Source organism: Ambystoma mexicanum, chromosome 13 (genome assembly GCF_040938575.1).
Source record: "Ambystoma mexicanum isolate Mex_15411 chromosome 13, UKY_AmexF1_1, whole genome shotgun sequence".
Taxonomy (NCBI): Eukaryota; Metazoa; Chordata; class Amphibia; order Caudata; family Ambystomatidae; genus Ambystoma; species Ambystoma mexicanum.
This window is the reverse complement of record NC_090938.1, coordinates 400,596,769-400,615,323: the sequence shown is the minus strand read 5'-3', so window position 1 is coordinate 400,615,323 and position 18,555 is coordinate 400,596,769. Positions and strand designations below refer to the sequence as shown.

Below are 18,555 nucleotides of genomic sequence, written 5' to 3'. Positions count from 1 at the left end.
TGCTGACGCTGGGGCATCCAGAAACTTGAGTTCCCTCTCCACATGGGCTCTGAATGTGTCTTAACGCCTTGTTGACCTGTGCAAGCGTAGCTGAGGGGGGCTGGGCAGAGTACAGCTGCTAGAGATGGTAAAGGGAATTCTCGCTGTTCATGATCTCACGCCTGATAGTCTGGAGAACCCCGAACTCGGGGGCCATCGCAATTCTGCGTATGTAGCCCGTGAAAGCCTCCCACAGAGGGCATGGACCTCTAGTTTGTCTGAAAGTATAGTAGGACCTGGTCTTGGAGGTTGGTCTCGAAGGCCAAATCTAATAATGTATGTGACTTAAAACACCAGTTTGGGCAGGCCCTAGGGAGCCCATCCAGCTAATGAGTAAGTAGGATAGGGGAATGGTCAGAGAACGACCTAGGCAACATGCTCGCACCTCTGACACCTCCAAGAAGATCGTAGACAAGCCATAAATCGATTCAAGAAAATAACTTGTGCACTGAGGAGTAGAAGGAATATGCCCGGGTGCTAGGGTTGAGGGCCCTCCACGCATCCACCATGCCCAGTTCCGTGATTCCATTTTGTATTATCAGAGTGGCCTTCGTGAGCACCTGCGGGCTATAGCCAGTCTGTCAAGGTCCACATCAAGACTAGTCTTAGTCCTCACCCCACAATATAGGCATTAGTGGGTAGAGAGCCAATACACAAGTGAGTTCAACATAAAATTCGGGATCATCTACATTAGGACCATACACATTCAGCGGGATCACTTCAATTCCTGCCAGCACCCCGTAGACTAGAATGTACCGCCCTAGAAAATCCAATCCATGTGAACTTTGTGTTTGAACGGGATGGAACTATGGAGTAGAATCATTACACCCCTGCATTGCGTGGAGTAGGTGGTGTAAAACCTGTCCTTGCCCCAGCCTTTGGCGAACCCCTCACGTCCTGCTGCCAGGGTGAGTCGCCTGCAAGAATAAGAGCTTAGCCTTGTGACTACTCAATGTGGAGTAGGAGCTTTCACCTCTTGACAGGATTTCCAAGAACTCCAATGTTCCCGCTCAGGCATGTGACCTCACCCATATCTCTGGTGCAAAACATATCTGTATACCTGTCCATCAGCCCCCAGTTCACCTTCAAAACAATGCCATTCGAGTCTTCCCTCTCTCCCCACCCCAACTTTATGTGGCCCCACCCTCATCTCACCCCCCAAACGGAAAGTTGGGACCCCAGAACCAACCAAACAAACCAACCAACACTGCAACATTACATGGGGAGGCTAGCCATGGGTGATGACCCAGGCCCAATGAAAGAAATATGGAGCATGAAACAATATTATTTCCCGTGAGACAATTAGTAGAATTAGAGTAACATAACAGTGCCATCATACACACAATGAAAACTTGGGTGCTGCGACCAGAGCGAAGACTGAGTGAAAAGTGTGGGAATGTGGAGTTTTTAAAAGCAGCACTGCTCCTAAGATGAATGGAAGGTATAAAGTAACGTAAAGGCACCCCAATAGGCATGTCCTGTAAGCGTCGTACGGGTGCTTGTACTTGGGAGCGTATTGACCGTTAAGGTGCGTTGTGAGCGGATAACAAATCAAAACAAGGGTGGGAACAGGGTGAGCGGTGTCATGAACCAGCGTTGCGTTTTTCTAAGAATTTCATAGCTTCCTCTGGGATTGTGAAGAAGTAGGTTTTACCCTTGCTTTCAATGCGTAGCTTGGCCGGATACAACATTGCATATTTCTTGCCCAAGTCGCGAAGCCTCTTCTTCACAGACAAACATGTTTTCCCATCCTGCTGCACAGCCATGGAGAAATCTGGGTAGATATGGATCCTACTGGAGCCTAACCGTAATTCGCTCTTTTTACGGGCAGAATCACATCTCTGTCTCGGTAGTTTAGTATGCGAGTGATTATCACTTATCAGGCGCAGTGAGGCACCAGGTCTGGGGTAAGGAGCCAGGGATCTGTGTGCCGCTCCACTGCGAACTGCAGCAATATTGTAGGGTTGTCAAGTAAGGTCACGATGATGCGCTGACAAAGTCCTCCATGGGGCTGGCGAGGTTGTCCTCAGTGACACTGATGATCCGGATATTGTTGCGGTGCTATCTGGACTCAAACTCATCGTTCTTCTTGGTGACCATTTGTACTTGCTTGGTTAGGGTGGCAAAATCGGACCTTAGTGAGGAGACATCATCCTCCACTACTCCCACTCTGGTTACAGCCTCGGTCAGTCATAGGTCCGCTTTCTCGAATCGTTCTTTGATGGAGCAAATAGTGCCATTCATGTGGTCCAGCTTGTTATTGATAGCCGAGAACCCCTCCTGTATACAGGCCATCATGTGTTGCGTCTCTGTGGGCTCGCCCGAATCCGTAGATGGGCAGGCAGGGGAAGATCACACCACGTTATTCCATACTGTTATCCGTTGTGTGGGCACACGGCCAAGCCCTGTGCAGTGTTTGCAGGAGTCCAGCAGAGAAGCTGTGATGGCAGAAGTACAAAGGAGTGTAGCAGGGTCAATATTTCCACCCCGTGTGCAACCCATGGAGGAGTGCTGGGCGGACTGTAGAGGGGGGCAGTCGGCACAGGGTGTGACTGCAGGACTGGGTTGTAAACAGCTGGTCTGCAGAGGGTAGAGCGCTCCACGTGTTACAGGTCAAACTGCCACTGAAAAGAAGTCTGAGGCCGCCCTGCATCCAATTTGGCCTTCAGCACGTTGGTGACAGTGCCCCAATCCCCTGCACCCCCAACCCGCCAGAGGGCCACACAGCATCGGGAGAGGGGGTGTTCAACAGCGGTTACACGCTGGGTTAGCTGAGGCAGCGATGGACCCTCCCTCCAGGGCTCCGGAGCAGTCGCCGGGCTCAATGCTGGGATCCATCTCCAGGGCTCCAGTGGCTGTCCTGCCGTGGTCCGGGAGCTTCATTCACTCAGCCAGGGTTCAACAGAGAATATAATTTAGCAATGGTAGGCCCAGATGCAAGGCGGTGGTCGCAGTCTTCATGCACCGCGAGTTTGGATCCAAAATCTGATCAGGGAAGTGAATTTGCAGTGCTGGGGACAGCGTTGGAGAAAGCACTTCCCCTCCGACACCCGAATTGCTAAGCAGCTACCAAAATAACATTGGAGCAGGAGCCGATGGTCGCTTCCAGGGGCCTCAGGTCACCAGTGCTCTACAGAAGAGCTGCCATGTTCCTTCGCACACCGAGACCTGGAAGTTAATGGACAGTTCATATGGTACTTGGCAGGTTAGTGAACGAAGTCTGTATGGGCCAGCACAGCCCTGGGAGTGCATCTAGGCTACTCTTCTTGGTCGCTGTTGGTGAGAGGGAACCAGGTCGGCCCACGACAGCTTGGGGAGTGCATCCAGGCTGTTCTTTCCGCAGTGCAGTATACGGCGAGAGGAAGCCAGAGCTGCCAACCAGGGTCTGGGACCCAAGGAACTACATTGTAAGCCTGAGGAAAGCTGGGTTAAGGGAGCCATTCCCTCAATAGCCAAGGAGTGGCTGAAACCACATTGGTAAGATCCTACTACGACAAGAACTGCCATTTGTCCAGGAGAAGTGAGTCATTCCTCTAGACCAAGAAAACCTCTCCTTTGATTTAGTTAGCTTACAGTTTAAGGGACAGAGTTAGGATTTCAACACGGGACATTGGGACTTTTACTTTGGACAGTCTGATACTAGTTATTTCAGTTGAGGCAGGGAACCACCTCTTAGAGTTGGGGGAGGGGTTAGGGTTTTCTTTTCCTTTTTACCCTTGAATAAAGGTTTATAGCACTGTGACCCCTCCGTGTCAGTGTCTTATTTCTGCCTCCTTACAACTTTCTTTTGTTGACCTCTACCAATTACTCAAACTTTAACACTTGTGTTTTACTTGCATTCCCTCTGTTGTTATTGTCTTTGATTAGCTTGCTTTCAGATTTCCCATTTTATTGTATTTAAAATGTAATGTTTGTCCAGCATCAATAATCGCCATTCTGCCCCTTTAGGGCACGTAGTACCGTTTCTGGGTGATTTTTGAGGTTTATCTAACAAGTACACAATTTGAAAATGTGGGAATTCATTTTTAAGTGGTGCAGTCCACTTCTACACTATTTACTCTCCCTTTTCTCTACTACAGATCGTAATGAACATGATCCATCAGAACAACACAAAGAGAAGCATTTGTGTGTTAGTCAACACACTGTTCCCTGATCCAGCGACGCATCCTTATGCTGTGAGCAATTTGTGTAGATGTGTATTTTCTCTCGTCCTTTTGCAATAAGTAGATGCATCACAGTTTCCACACACTCTTTGGATCACTCGTATCAACAAAGAAGCAGAGTGCCTTCTACCCTTTATTTCCTGCTGGGTGGGACATTGGAACAAGCTGCTTTTCCAGGTTTTAGCTAGAAGGATTTTAACCATAATCATCTACACACCATCCCCTGAAAACAATGCACATTCCTTCTCTGTGCAATTAGTGAATCAAAGACTCGTTCTCACACAGTGTACTACGCTGACTGATTTCACCCCTCGAGTTCTTCATTCCTTTCACTTCAACAGGAGGCTAGTTGTTGTGTTGGAAACCAACATTAGGTCTATGTTCATTTAATTGGAATAGATATTAATCCTTACTAATTGGAGAATCATAACCATAAGTACCTTGTGATAAAATTATGCACAGAAACCCAATTTACAGCGTGAAAATATGAATCTATATTTGTAATATATAAGTGTAGACTACACATCCTCCATCTTTATCATTTCATTTCCCCATGAACTCCACCAGCTCCTGCAGCACGCCTGTCAAGAAGTGGTTTGGGAATGGTGGGTTCACTTCATGACTCCTTTAAAACCTTCTTAAGAAAACTAAAACATTTCCCTTTGGGGTAGACTGGCTGTGATGGATTTCCAAATTCAAAACTTGTTGAAAGATTTTGGGAGGGCAGTCTATTCATGGGAAGCAGTAATGACACTGAGAGGTTAGCCAGAACCCAATCAAGGTAAGGTAGGTGAGCAGTTTAGGCATTGTCTCAGGAAAAGTGTGAGAGTGGTCTAGGGCTACAATGAGTCCACACAGAGCCACACTAATAATTCAAGTTGGACAGTAAGAATATCGAAATAGTTATGTATTAGGCCTTCAGTTAAACACTAAGCATATACAAATCACAGGTACGTATTGTTATCAAAGCCATATTACCTGGCCTGCGGTAGTGGCCATGTAGTTATGGTTAAGTTGCTCAACCCATAGGAATAGCACTTTTTGTGCCCCACCCTGGACAAATCCTCACGAAACTGAAAAATGTATATGGCCCTGTCAGATTGATTCTGCAAAGTTTGGCGAGATTTAGTGCGGGGGCAGGGGGGGGGGGTCTTGGGGGTCTGCGGCATGTAATTTATAGGGGAGGTCCCAAAATGTGTTTTTTCCTATAGACGCAATGAAAAAAATAATTTGGTTTAAATCCATAGTTGTTTTTTTTTTTTTAAATGGTCAAAAGGTAGGTACAAAATAATAGTGATATCTGGGTTTGGTCCGCAGACTCACTTACCTGTTCGGTCTGCGGACGGGCCTCGGATAGGTCCAGAGGACGGCGTGATGTCCGCGGACATCGGACGCGCCCGCTGATTGGATGTTGAAGTGCGTGAGGTGAGACATAGTTTCAGAAACGCCCACCATGTTTCGTGGACACTGGCTGGTGTCCGCGGATAGCGCAGCGAGAAAAAAGTCTGGAAAACACATTTGGGGTTATTTGGTGGCGGAAAGAGGGGCGGCTGGGAAGGGTGGGGGGGAGTGGAAAAAAGATGATATAGAGCCGTTTTCTACAGGTGGAAAAAAGGGTTTGCAGATGCCGCAGAGTCCGCGGTCAATCATTTCGATTGCAAGAGGGTTCAGGGTGAGTTTTATTAGTTTACGGTGTATGGTACGTACTAGGGGGCATGGCCACAGGCAAAATCCACTTTTTACCATATGCTCATTGGGGATCCTTTGGCTTGATGCATTTGATATGTTTCTAATGCATCTTCAATGGTGTCTTTGGAGTGAAGTGGGTGAATTGTATACTGGTCTAAAATGTTGGCTGCAATAACAGGATCTACCCATTCAAATAGGCCGGTTGCTGGCGAATCTTGAATTATTTGGGTGGTTTCTCTTAAGTTTTCCTCTGTTTATATCTTTGTAGAATGCATTGTTTTCTTTTAGATATTGTAGGGCTTGTCTAACTTTGTTTATGTCGACTAGTTGTTGCCAAATTATTTTGTCTTTTGTTGGTACACCATTAACTAGTACAACCAAAGATTGATCTATTGGTCGCTGTACTCCTTTAGTTCATACATTTTCTTTGAGAGCTAGTGGCAAATATACTACTTTGCCACAGATGCCCGTTAGTAACTCGGGTGGAGGTCATTTGGCTGATTTCGGTTAAAGGCGTATTATAGCTTGAAATGGGTGTACTGTTTCGATTATAATGGTCTCATACAAGTTAAGTTGTTGGAGAGCTTTTGGAAGTGGGAACATTTCTAAATTATTAGTGATAGCACTTGGAAAATGTCAAGCTTTGTGTTGCAGTACGTGCAAACTATTGAGGGGTCAGTTATTTTGTATTTAGTTTCTGCTGTTAGATATAAAGCGAATTGGAACCATTGGGATTCCTCATTGTTCTCTATTTTGTGGGCTATATCTACTATTGTTGTGCTTTTTATAAAAAGTTATGCGACAATAGGTACATGCTCGGTCTGATATTTCAGCAGATGTGTTTTGAAACTTAGCTATTTCTGGAGTCCATGGTTTGTAATTGTCTGTTAGTTTCACATAGTGATTGAAGAATTGTCGCAAATATTTAAAGCATTGTTGGCGTATGTTACACATTGAGCTGTATGTCCATTTGTACGCTGACGGTTTGTTTGGGTGAAAGGAGCATTTGGTTGAAAGTTTGTTGGACGTTTTTTCTATAAGGGTTTCTTTTGCCCTAATGGTGTCTTCTACCATTTCATACCCTCAACCATTATTGTGTATGGTTATTGTTTTTGTTGTTCTTGTTTATAAGCTTCTTCATTGAAATATGGTTCTGTTCTGCTTGTGTGAATCCATTCACCATCACAGAAGTTTGAAAAGGTCTCTATTGACAATGCACATGTTTAGAAGTACTTTTTGTAATGTATTGATTCATTTAGTTGGTGGTTTCATTCTGTTTAAAATCAATATACATTTTCTATTTAGTAGAAAAGTGCTGTCAATTAGAGCCTTGAGGATTAGTCTCCTCTGGTAGTTTTTAAGGGTATATTGTGACTTTTCAGCTGTTTTTATAAGATTGTGAAGAACTCTACGGTGGAACATTATTTGCAAAATTATTTTTTTGACATGCTTTACAGTTACTACATTACTATTGGTAGATAAAGTGTTAGGTTTGTTATTGGGTCTGCTTTTCTTTGTACACATTTCTTTACTTTTAGGTTTTGCAAGAGTGGCCTTACCTTTTTTTTAAGTCGTGGCTGGTTAGTTTTGTGGAGTGAGGATACTAGCTCTTTTGATGTAATGTTTTCTATAAATTGTTTTAGAGGTGTGACTATATGGTTTGGTCTTATTCTTATCTGCTCTATTTTCCTTTCTTTTCTACGGAGTTGCTTTTTAGTAGGCGTTTTGTTCTGTCTGTTGGGAAAAGAGAAAGTTTAGGTTTGAAAGTTGTGCAATGTATATGCATGTAATGTGAGTGGGTGTGATTGGAGAGCTCAATACAGTGCTGTTTGATTGTGCGGTGGCATATCGGGTGTGGTTGGGAAGGTTGTGAGAGTAAGATTCTGTAGAGATGTGATGGTGTTGGGTTAGTGAATAATGGAGTGGTGGTGTGATTGAATCAGTAGAGACATTGTGCTGTTTTCAGGAAAACAGTGAGAGCTGCAATGGTAGTGTTTAGATGGTAATAGGAAGAGTGTAAATGGTGCAGTATAATGAGTTGGAGTGAAAGGAATGTTGGTTCAAAAAGAGTAGTCTGGGTTAATATATAGTGGATTTGTGCTGTTGTAATTACATACATATACATTGTACAACAATGTACTTACTTTGTAGGATGAGAAGGGTATTATTTTTTCAGTTCTTGTCTTCGGCAAAGTGCTTCTTTCCAGTAATTGTAAAAGAACGTTAGTGGGGATATGTGGTAATGGTGAAGTACTTTTAGTAAGCAAGGTTATTTATGAAGGTAGGAGGAGTTGTTGGGGGACAGTTCATGAAATTGTTGGACATTTAAAAATGTTTATAGGAGCATTTTCATGAAAGTTAAGACATGCGTATGTGCATTTATAGAAACTGTGTGTAACGTTTTGTAAAAGAGAAGAGAAGTTGATGGAAAAGATTTGTAGTACACTTTTAAATGGCTGTTGGTGTGTGGAAGTTTAACATGTTAGGAGTATATGCATATTTGCCAACATGATGCATTCTAATCTGTAGGTTTTTATGTAGTACTAGATGTTTTGTTTGCGTTCTGGGACTTGTAGTTCCACTTTTACCATTATAAAAGTTGGAGTACAAGTCCCAGATCGTAGAGAAATAATTAGGACTGCGTAAGCAGCTAAAGATTGGAATGGGTTATTTTGACAAGTATAAATGTACTGTCAATATGTTAAACTGGCCCACACTGAGTGCCAATTAAAAATGGTCTACAAATCTATTTTTATCTACTTTTACTTTCTTTTATGAAACAGTGAGACAGTGCTGCTATAAATGCACATATGCAATGTTTAACTTTAATCAAAATGCTTCCAAAAAGAAATATTTAAAAATGCACAGCATATTATATGTTTATTTGATATACATGTCACAGTGTCGAATCTTCAAGTCCAGTCCTGTTTTTTCTTTGCATTCTGGAACGTGTAGTTTGAGTTTCATAATGGGAAAAGTGGAATTGGATGCGACAGAATGCAAAGGAAAAAATTAAGACTTAATAAGCACCTATAAATTGGAATGGTTGATGTTGGGATGTATGCATGTACTGCCAACATATTAATCTGGCACACATTAAGTGCCTCTTAAAAATGGTCTACCAATCTATTTTATCTGCTTTTCCTTTCTTTTAATAAAAAATAACACAGTGCTGCTATAAATGCACATATGCATTTTTTTACTTTCATCAAAATGCTTGTAAAAAGAAACATTTTGAAACGCAGAGAATTCTAATTGTTTGCTGCTTCATGTGAGCATGTGATGAATGCTGCAATGTATGGCATTTGTAGCGTGGTTAAAAATGAGAATATGCTTATTGAGAAGCTTATTACAGGGTTAGTAGCAGGAACCCTGTATTTTTTTTTATATATATATATATATATATATATATATATATATATATATATATTTCTTGCTTCTGAAATCCAAGCCAGCTATCAAGTTGCACTCTTTGACGTGATTTCCATAAATAATCATGGTCCAAAGATGTAGACAAACTTCCTTTAATTTCTTTAATGTAACATCACAAAAAACTGATTTAAAAGTCATCAGCATATGGCTTTCCCGCAGTGTTTGCCCTGAAAATTCAGCAGCATAACGTGTTTCGCGACTGCCTCGTCGCTTGTTCACATCAATTTGCCCATTCAAAAGTGCCCATTTTAAAATAACAGGTGAGAGACGTAGTAAAAATTGAAAGTGGACTAGTGCTGCATGCTAAATTTGTCGGCCATGTTGTGCTAGTATATCTGAGTTGCAGCAATCCACTGAGCATTTTTCAAACCAAATGTTCTTTTAAATTGGAAATGTCCCTATGTACATTCAGACCAGCGCTATATCTCGTGCATCTATTATAGCAAGGTGCGTAATGCTGTGCAACAGTTCTACTGGCAATAAAGTGCTAAGTGCATAACCATATTTACGACCAGACAGCATAAGATGCATAATGTGTTTCAACAATGATATAAAGTGCTAAAATGCATTTTTATATCAATAACCGCTCAATCTCTAATGGTCTTCGGCATGTGTTTTGCCAAGGTGCATGATGCTACACAGCAGTTCAGCTCACAATAAAGTGCTAAGTGCATTGCCATGTTAACAGCCAGACAGGATAAAGTGTATGTTATGTAGCAGCTATAATTTAATACAGTGCTATGTGCTATTTGCCATCAAAAACCGCTTGCCGTTTTTAATCTTGGCCATCATTTGGTGTAGAGTTCACCTGTCAATAAGGTGCTTAGTGCACCGCTGTGTGTGTAGCAGACCGGCATAAAGTGCATGGTGCATACCAGCAATTATATTACCAATAAAGTGGTGTGTGCATTTTGGCATCGGTTACCGCTGGATAATTTTTTTGTTCTTAATCATCATATGATGTATAGATGATGCAACGCCATCTATGAATAATCATGGCATGGATGCTTACATAATTAGCGGGATGCTGTACTTAAAAGCTTCAGTAATGTGGTTCCTGTCCAGGTCCTATGCCTACTGCCTATCACTACTTGCTCAATACACGATGCGGTTAGAAAGTGCTACGTGCTGCGCCGAGGTCTCATTTAAGAGTGAAATGTTAGTGCCACATGCATTGAAGTGCCTTTTAATGATGCACTCTTGTTTATATTGATGCAGGTATGTTCCTCATGTGCTAACCGATCTATATACCATCATCTTACGTGGAAATCAACAATAAACCCCCTGCTGTGTCAGCGACAGTGATACAATGAGAAAACTGTAAAATCTCTAACATCAAACTCCTGAATCTCACTGATAAAAAGTGCAAAATTAAGAATATAATCAAACCTCCAAAGAGAAAATAGAAAGAAACCACACAAGAAAAAACAAAGTAGCAGAACAGCCCACAACCAAAATATGCAACATCAATAAAAATAAAATACATGATATAGTGAAAATGGGAATAAAAACTGCAAAATAATCAAACCAAGTATCATAGCGATCACCAAATGAATCGGATATTTTCAACTAATATCAACTCTAAGTATGCTCCATAACAGGTCCAAGAGTAACATATTTGTGGGCCGAGACATCATGGAAACAGCCTATCATCTTTCATAAAAATATTATGGATTGACAAGACATATTAGCCTTAACATAGAATGGACTTGTTGGACTCTCTGAAGTGTCTTTTTCGAATCATTGTCCTAAAAAAGTATCAAGTTCTTCATCCATAATTATGACCATTTGGGTATTTGCTCAAAGTCTAAAATGAATCGTGTTTCTTTTTGTCTGAGCATGCGCTCTGTCTCCTCCACGTGGTCTGATTTCGATCCTATGGATTCCAAAAAAGCTGAAACCCTCCAAAATACCTTGATGCTGCAAAATGTTTGGCCATGGGATAATTGGAGTTATTAGTCATTATTGCTCGGACATGCTGTTGGATCCAAATTTTTGACTTGCATTTCGTACTGCCGATGTACCATTTTTTACATGAGCATGTTAAAACATATACCACATAATCTGATTCACATGTAATTTTTTCAATTATAGGAATTGATTGGCCTAATAGGGGGTGTTTAAAGAATGTACAATTGTCTGCAAATTTGCAGATCTTACACCTAGTACGCTTCGAAAAGCCCTTTCTTTGGTCTCGGTCTGTTGTCTTCTCCATGTGCCATAAAACTATGTACCAATGTATCTTTTATTGAACGGTTCCTTCTCAAACTAATGTCCGGATTGGCCTTCAGGTTATTGAGTAGATCATTATCGGCCAGCAATACCTTCCAGTATCTTTGCAATATGCGTCTGATGGACAAAGCTTGACTACCAAAAGTTAGGATGAGTCGTGTTGTTTCTTTATCCATATCAGGCTTCTTGTTTTTCGTGCGTCCTGTAAGGAGGCTTTGTCTGTCATGCACCAAGCTTTAATATAAGCTCTTTCAATAACTTTCTTAGGATATAGTTGCTGTTGGAATCCACATGCTGTTGTTTTGCTTTCAAAATCGTATGCTTCCAAAGTATAACTATTTCTTCGTAATCTGGTGAATTCGCCATAGGGAACACTCCATATCAAGCTCTTTGGGCGTCCACTCATTGTAGCTAGATGCGTGTTAGATCCCGTAGGTTTTCACATGTTAAGTTCTGATCAACAATTCTCAGATTGATGTCCAAGAAGGTGATGAATATATAGCGATGTGTTTCTGTAAATCTTAGATTATTCTGGTTACAGTTCAATAGTTTAACAAAGTGTATCCATTTGTGTAAGAGTTGAAGACAATATTTTTTTAAATATAAGCGTACCTGTACTTTGTCTTGTTAGATGCAGATCTCGTTGAATCTGGAAATTGAAATATTGGACAGTTTCACAGTAGTTTTTGATGCTGATGCCTTTGAGTAACAAGCAATATGTATTCTCAGAGTTCAAGTGTACATCTGAAGCGTTACACTGAGATGACCGGGTAAACTGTAGAGGTTTTAGATGTGATTGGTGGATGCTTTGAAAGCAGCCAATGAGGGAGTGTTGATAACATGAATGTGGAAATGGTAGAAGGGCTGTCACTGTGTTACGGGGTCAGCGGACACTGCCGTAGTCCGCGGACGGCACATGCCACATCCAGGTCTTTCAAGGATGTCTGGCATGGAAAGGGTCTGGGGGAAATAGCCAATGAGGTGTTGTGGATTACAGGAAGAGAGGGTAGTAGGTGTTTTGATTGCTGTGTGTAGGGAAGATGGATGTGGATATTGCTAAGAAAAAGCTCACTGTGTGGATGTTGGGAGATTGTTCGATGAATAATTTTAAAAGGTACACTGATTTGTGTGGCATCTCTCGTACTATTGGTTTGGAGGGAGTGGAGGTTTGGTGGTATACAGTGTCTGGGCTAAACTGGGTGAGTTTACTATCATTTTACTATGGCTCACTTTCAATGCCAAGATATTATTGTTGTTCATTGGGGTGGAAATAGTTTGGGCTACGTTACTCCACTATACTTGCAGGTTGCATTAAAAGATACGTTCCGAGGCTTAATATTGTCATCAATGGCATTTGTGATGTCTTTGATGTCCTGAGTGTTAGTCTTAGCAGTGCACGGAGGTGGCGCGAGTTATCTTCGCTTAGCTTACTATAACTTGCGAATTTCAAGTGTTTTTCAGTTTTACTTGTAACCTTAACGTCCATTTAACAAAGTTTTCTCATTGAATTTCATGGGTTTTTGTTAGTGCAACCTAACCCCATAACGTCCCTTTAACAAAGTTATTTCATTGAATAAATAAACGAATTGGGCAGTGGCAATGGCGAAGCAAATAGAGCTAGCGATGAAAGAAATAAATACTCATAACACCTCATCGCAATCACAATAAAGGATAGACTTTCTTTCTTTCTCTGTCATCCACTTAAAGTCGCAACGCACATGGAGAGGGAGGTAGCGTTGCGTGAAGACTTTTCCTTTTCCTTGGAAAGGGAAGGAAAGTGAGAGGACAATTTCGTTTTACTTTTGATAAAACTCAGTTTTTCTTTATTTTTTAAACTGAGTAAATGTTTCAATAAAAAAAAAAAATATATATATATATATCAATAGGAGAAAAGAGTTGCATATGCATTAGTTATTAGTGTTGAACAGGTGAGCAGTCGGATGCTAGAAAAATAGTCAGAATTAAGCACAAGTGTAGCTTTCCTCAATCTGATGAAATCCAACCCTAAAATGGTATGGGGCCTTGTGCCCAAAAGTCACATTTTCCAATATATAGCCTCTTCTGGTAAGGTATTCAGAAATGATGCAGTGGGCTTTGGTGGTGCTTTGCAAAGGTTTTAAAAGTTAAAGAAGTATTTACCCAAATTCAGGTAAGTCCCCCCACTCTATCCTATTCACCAGGTAAGACCTAGGAAAGGATCCTTAATCCAAGTTTGACAGTCAGAGGCTAGGTTAGAGGGAGTTGGGGGACAAGGACTTTACGCCCAAAGTTACTAATCAATTTCCAAATGTACTGCCTCAAATACAGTTTCTATGTAACCCTGGAACGCTGTCATGTTTTTACCTGTACAACTGCCTATGAATTATCTGTACCATGTCATAAGTGAATATCCTGTAACAGCGCCATGATGCCCTCGGGCCGCTGGGCACTTTATAAATCCAAATAAATAAAAGAAATACTGAATGGAGGACAGGTGGGGCAGAAACAGGTTTGTTAACTAAAACCCCTGACTCAGATTCTTACAGAGACCACTGCAGGTCTTCTGTGATCCGTTGGGGGACACACATGCTTGGTTCGGGGTGACGAAGGCCCAGGCTTCACGGTTGCAGAGGTCACATGCCGGGTCAGGACTGGGTTACGTTGCATAGCAAACTGTTCCAGTCAGCTTCCAGATGAAGGCCCAAAAAAAAGAAACATTAAGACTTCTGTGGTCCAGACCTCTTCGGGACACCTCGCAGGATTGAAGTAGTGCTCCAACGAAGTTCACCATGGTCAGGTGGCGACAAGCAATCCTACATTGGCAAACACAAGCGCAGCCCCAGCACTGCTTTCCTTGAAGTGAGAAGGCTGATCATGCACGAGCAGGTGACTTGTTGCTTAAGCTTAAGAGCTGCAATGTTCCAAGGCTCTACTCTGAACAATGACCGCTGCAGCAAGGTAGCCCAGAGGGGAGACCTGATCCATCCACCAGGTGGTCCAGGGACAGTTCCAAAGTCTCAAAATGCACAGATCCTTGAGCAGGGGTCGAGACTGGTTGTTCCCACCAGTTCAAGGGTCAACACACCAACACGGGTCTTCTGAGATCATGCAGAAGAGCAGGGCTTCACTGAGCAAATCACTGGAGTCGATGGGGTTGTCGTTAGAGTGGCTGTTCGTCTTCGTTGAAGTCTTGTCTCCAATTGTGATCTGAAGAACAGTTGCAGGATTCCTCCTTTTATCCAAGATTCAGGCTGGGAGCAAGGCCATTCAAATAGCCAAATCCTGGATAGGCACAGGTCACCACCCCAGCAAGACTTTCTGGCACCAAAGATTCGGATTGGGACTAGACATCCTCAGACCCCATCTCTGGTACACACAGCACCCTTTAAGCCTGTGAAAGCCACAGCTTTCACCTGGAAAGGGGTTTTTCATAAAAGTAATTTCCTGACCTACGAAGGCTAAAAGAAGGTATAAATCACACAGCTGGTACTAGTTATCTTGTACACCTTGTCAAGGTAACTAAAAAACCATTATGAAAAATGTTATAAGGATACAAATTCTCCTAACGGCACTTCGCTGTAAGGGGATGTGTGCAATTGTAAAAATACAAGAATTCATAAAGAGAGACATAGTTTCTCAGTACTGACAGTCTTAGTGACTAGTCAGTTCCCCACAAGAATGAGCAAAACAGACAAGGGAAGTAAAATCGAATGCTTTACTGACCTCCACAAGGTTAAAACAACAGTAAAAAGAATGGGATTGCTCTGCTACCTCAATATGATTGGATTTGGCTAAACTTTGTGTCTTTTCTGTTCACCATAATAGGGTGGCTTTCCTTGCTCTAACCTTCAACTATCTAACTGTGAACGTCAGTATTCCGTGCCGTTGAATTCAGCGGTATCAAACAGAACTGCCTTATAACTAGCTGGTGAACAGACCCGTTTTTGTCATTTTCATTTTGCTTGCTGAGATTTATTGTGCTGATTTCTCTGATTCTGTGTTGTAAGTATATAATAAATATATATAAAAAAAATCTATATAATATAAAAAAAAAAAATTTAAAGAAATACATTTCGAGGGGATTGGGTCCTCCGACGTATTCCATATCTATGACATGTAATCACCACAGTTGTGCTGCTTCGGAAACTTTTTTCTGCGTCCTGCGTCGATGACGTCGATGCGCCGTCGTTGAGGACCACGTCCGACGTCATCCGATGTGATAAGTAGGACGCACGACGCCCGTAGCCTCAGTTCCGTTTTTTCCGCGAACGTGTTGCTTCGTGAATCTCGGTTAACGCCTCGACTCTTTGGAGTTCTGTTCTTCGAACCTGTTCGTTTTTGTGAAAATCCTTCGTGTGAAGATGTCTTCTACTTCGACTTCGACCCCGCGTCTGGGCTTCAAGAAGTGCGGGGAGTGTTGATCCAAGATGTCGGTGACGGACTCGCACGACGCCTGCCTCTGGTGCCTCAGGGAGGCCCACGACACGGATGACTGTATCGACTGCCAGTCGCTCACGTCCAAAGCCTTACGCGAATGTAAGAAGAAGTTGTCGGTAGGTCGGGTGTCCAAGCCCCGGAAGTCGAAGTCTGCGGGGCTTTCGACGGATGATTCGAGAGGTGACTCTCCGCGTCATCATCGGAAGTCTCGTGGGTCTCCTTCTAGGAGTCGGTCTCACCACTCCTCAGCCTCTTCGAGGCATTCTCGGAAGCGCCGACACTGGTCGTCTTCCAGGTCCTCTTCGGAGGACTCTGCCCGGCACGTCGCTTACCCCACCAGCCGTGCGACGCCGGAGGAATGGGCTTCCTTCGGGAAGAAAATGCTGGCGATTCTCGAGTCGCAGGGTACTAAGCCGCCCGCGCCCCCGAGTGGGGTCGGTCGCGAGAGGTCGAGAGACACCGCTCGCAAGAGTGGTCGGCACGAGTCACGGGAGAGGTCCCGTTCGGACAAGGAGACTCGTTCTCGACGTACCCGTTACAGGTCCCGGTCCTCGACGCGTTCGAGACCGTGTGCACCTGTGAGGTCTTCGAGGAAGACATCGACGTCTGAGGCGTCGAGGGCGTCGACAGGCTTTCTCGAGGCTCCGGCTCCGAGGAAGTACTCAAAGCCGTCGACGCTCAGGTCGTCGAAGGACACGCTCGGGGCTCTGGCTTCGAGGGCTGTGTCGACGCCGCCGATGCTGGCGGCGCTGCATCTGACGTCGACGCCGATCCTCTCGGCGCCGATGCCTGTTCTCTCGACGCCGGCGCTGATTCGCTCTACGCCATCGACGCCTTTCGTGTCGGAGGTACCCCGTGGCACGGGGGAACCCCCTAGGAAGGATCTGGTTAAGAGCAAGCACTTTCGGGTGCCTTCTTTTCGCCACCTGGAATATATTTCAGAGGCGGATGAGGATTCTGATGGCCTGGTTCCTAGTCAGTTTCCGGATGACATTGTCTCGGGCCATAGTCAGTTTGCCGATTTGAGGCAGTCACTGCATGATGCCAGTGGACTGGACACCTCTCCGGAGGTGGAGTTTTGCAGGCCTGAGCCTGGCTCTCATGCCGATTCCTCGTACCGGCGCCTTATGGCTAGGGTTTCTGAGTACTTGGGATGGTCTGCTCCCCCAGGGGAGTTTGTGCAGGATGATCTAACGGACATACTTGATGTTGGTCCCCCAACTGACCCGGTACTGCCGTTCCATATGGCTTTACAGAGAAGGGTGGCGGCGGCTTGGACTGCTCCGGAGAGTCTCCCGGCGGTGGGCAGATCCTTGTCGCGAAAATACCGTCCAGCCAGTAGCGACCCCTGCTACTTGACCAGGCACCCCACTCCGGAGAGTTTGGTGGTGCAGGCCCCGGCAAAGCAGGCGTCGTACCCTACCATCCCTCCTGATAGGGACGACAAATGTTTTGATGGCTGGGCGAAGAAAGTGTTTTCTTCTGGTGGTATGGCGCTTCAGGCGGCCAACTCCATTTGTGCCTTGTCTCGTTTCACACACACTCTGTGGAACTGTGTTGCATTAGCGGCTGAACATATTCCCGAAGGGGACGAACGGGATGGTTTCCTTGCTATGGTCCAGGATGGTAAGGATGCCATGTGTGAGTCCGTTCAGTCGGGTTTGGACTTAGCTGAATGCGTCAGTAGGTCCATGGCGGCGAGCACCGTGATACGCAGGTTTGCGTGGTTGCGGAAGTCGGGGTTTGCTCCTGATGTGCAGTCCCGGCTCCTCAACATGCCCTTTGACGGTGAACACCTTTTTGGCAGCAAGGCTGACGAGAGCCTTGAGAGGTTGCAGACCTCAAAAGCTGCAGCGAAGTCATTGGGCGCTGCAGTTCGCCAACCTCTGCCTTTTCGTCCTAGGGGACAGCAGTGGAGGGGTGGTTCCTTTTGCTATTACTCGTCCTTCAGTAAAGCGAGAGGATCTGGCAGTCAAAGAGGCCAACGCAGGGGTACCAGAGGTGGACGACAGGGTACCCGTGGTGCCAAGGCCGCCTGGGCAGTTGCCTCTTTGCCCTCAGGTAACGCCGCAGCCGCTCCCACTCAGTCATGAGGCCATGTCCCATGGTTCGCCGGTTGGGGGAAGGCTGGCGCAGCATCTTGAAGAGTGGCAAGCCATTACTTCAGATGTGTGGGTTCTGGAGATCATAACCCACGGCTACTGTCTTCCCTTTGGGCACAGGCCTCGCGACAATCCACCGGGGAACCTTTCTTTGCAGAGTCCGGATCTGCTCCTTGCGCAGGAAATTCAAGCCCTGCTGGAGGAAGGCGCCATAGAACTGGTGCCTGTAGCGGAGAGGAACAAGGGATGGTATTCCCCTTATTTTTTGATTTCGAAGAAAGACAGGGGATTGAGACCCATCATGGACCTGCGCGGTTTGAACAAACTCCTCAGGAAGGACAAGTTCAAGATGGTTACTCTCTCTCAAGTCCTCCAGGCCCTTCAGCTTCAGGACTGGTTGGTGTCACTCGACCTCAAGGATGCTTACTTACATGTGCCAATCCATCCCAAGCACAAGAAGTACCTGAGGTTCGCGGTTGGCG

General features: G+C 44.4%; 1 protein-coding gene across 7 annotated transcripts in view; it reads left to right on the top strand.

Moving 5' to 3' along the window:
* Window positions 1-18,555, top strand: part of TINF2 (TERF1 interacting nuclear factor 2) — a 569,835-nt gene that overhangs the window by 127,696 nt on the left and 423,584 nt on the right. For all 7 annotated transcript variants that reach the window (XR_011283001.1, XR_011283002.1, XM_069633977.1 and 4 more), the window contains one exon: window positions 4,119-4,214. Coding sequence is in view for 5 of the 7 variants with exons in the window: in XM_069633977.1 (XP_069490078.1) it covers window positions 4,119-4,214 (96 nt within the window). In the remaining 2 variants the exon portion in view is untranslated. The remainder of the gene's footprint in view (window positions 1-4,118; window positions 4,215-18,555) is intronic.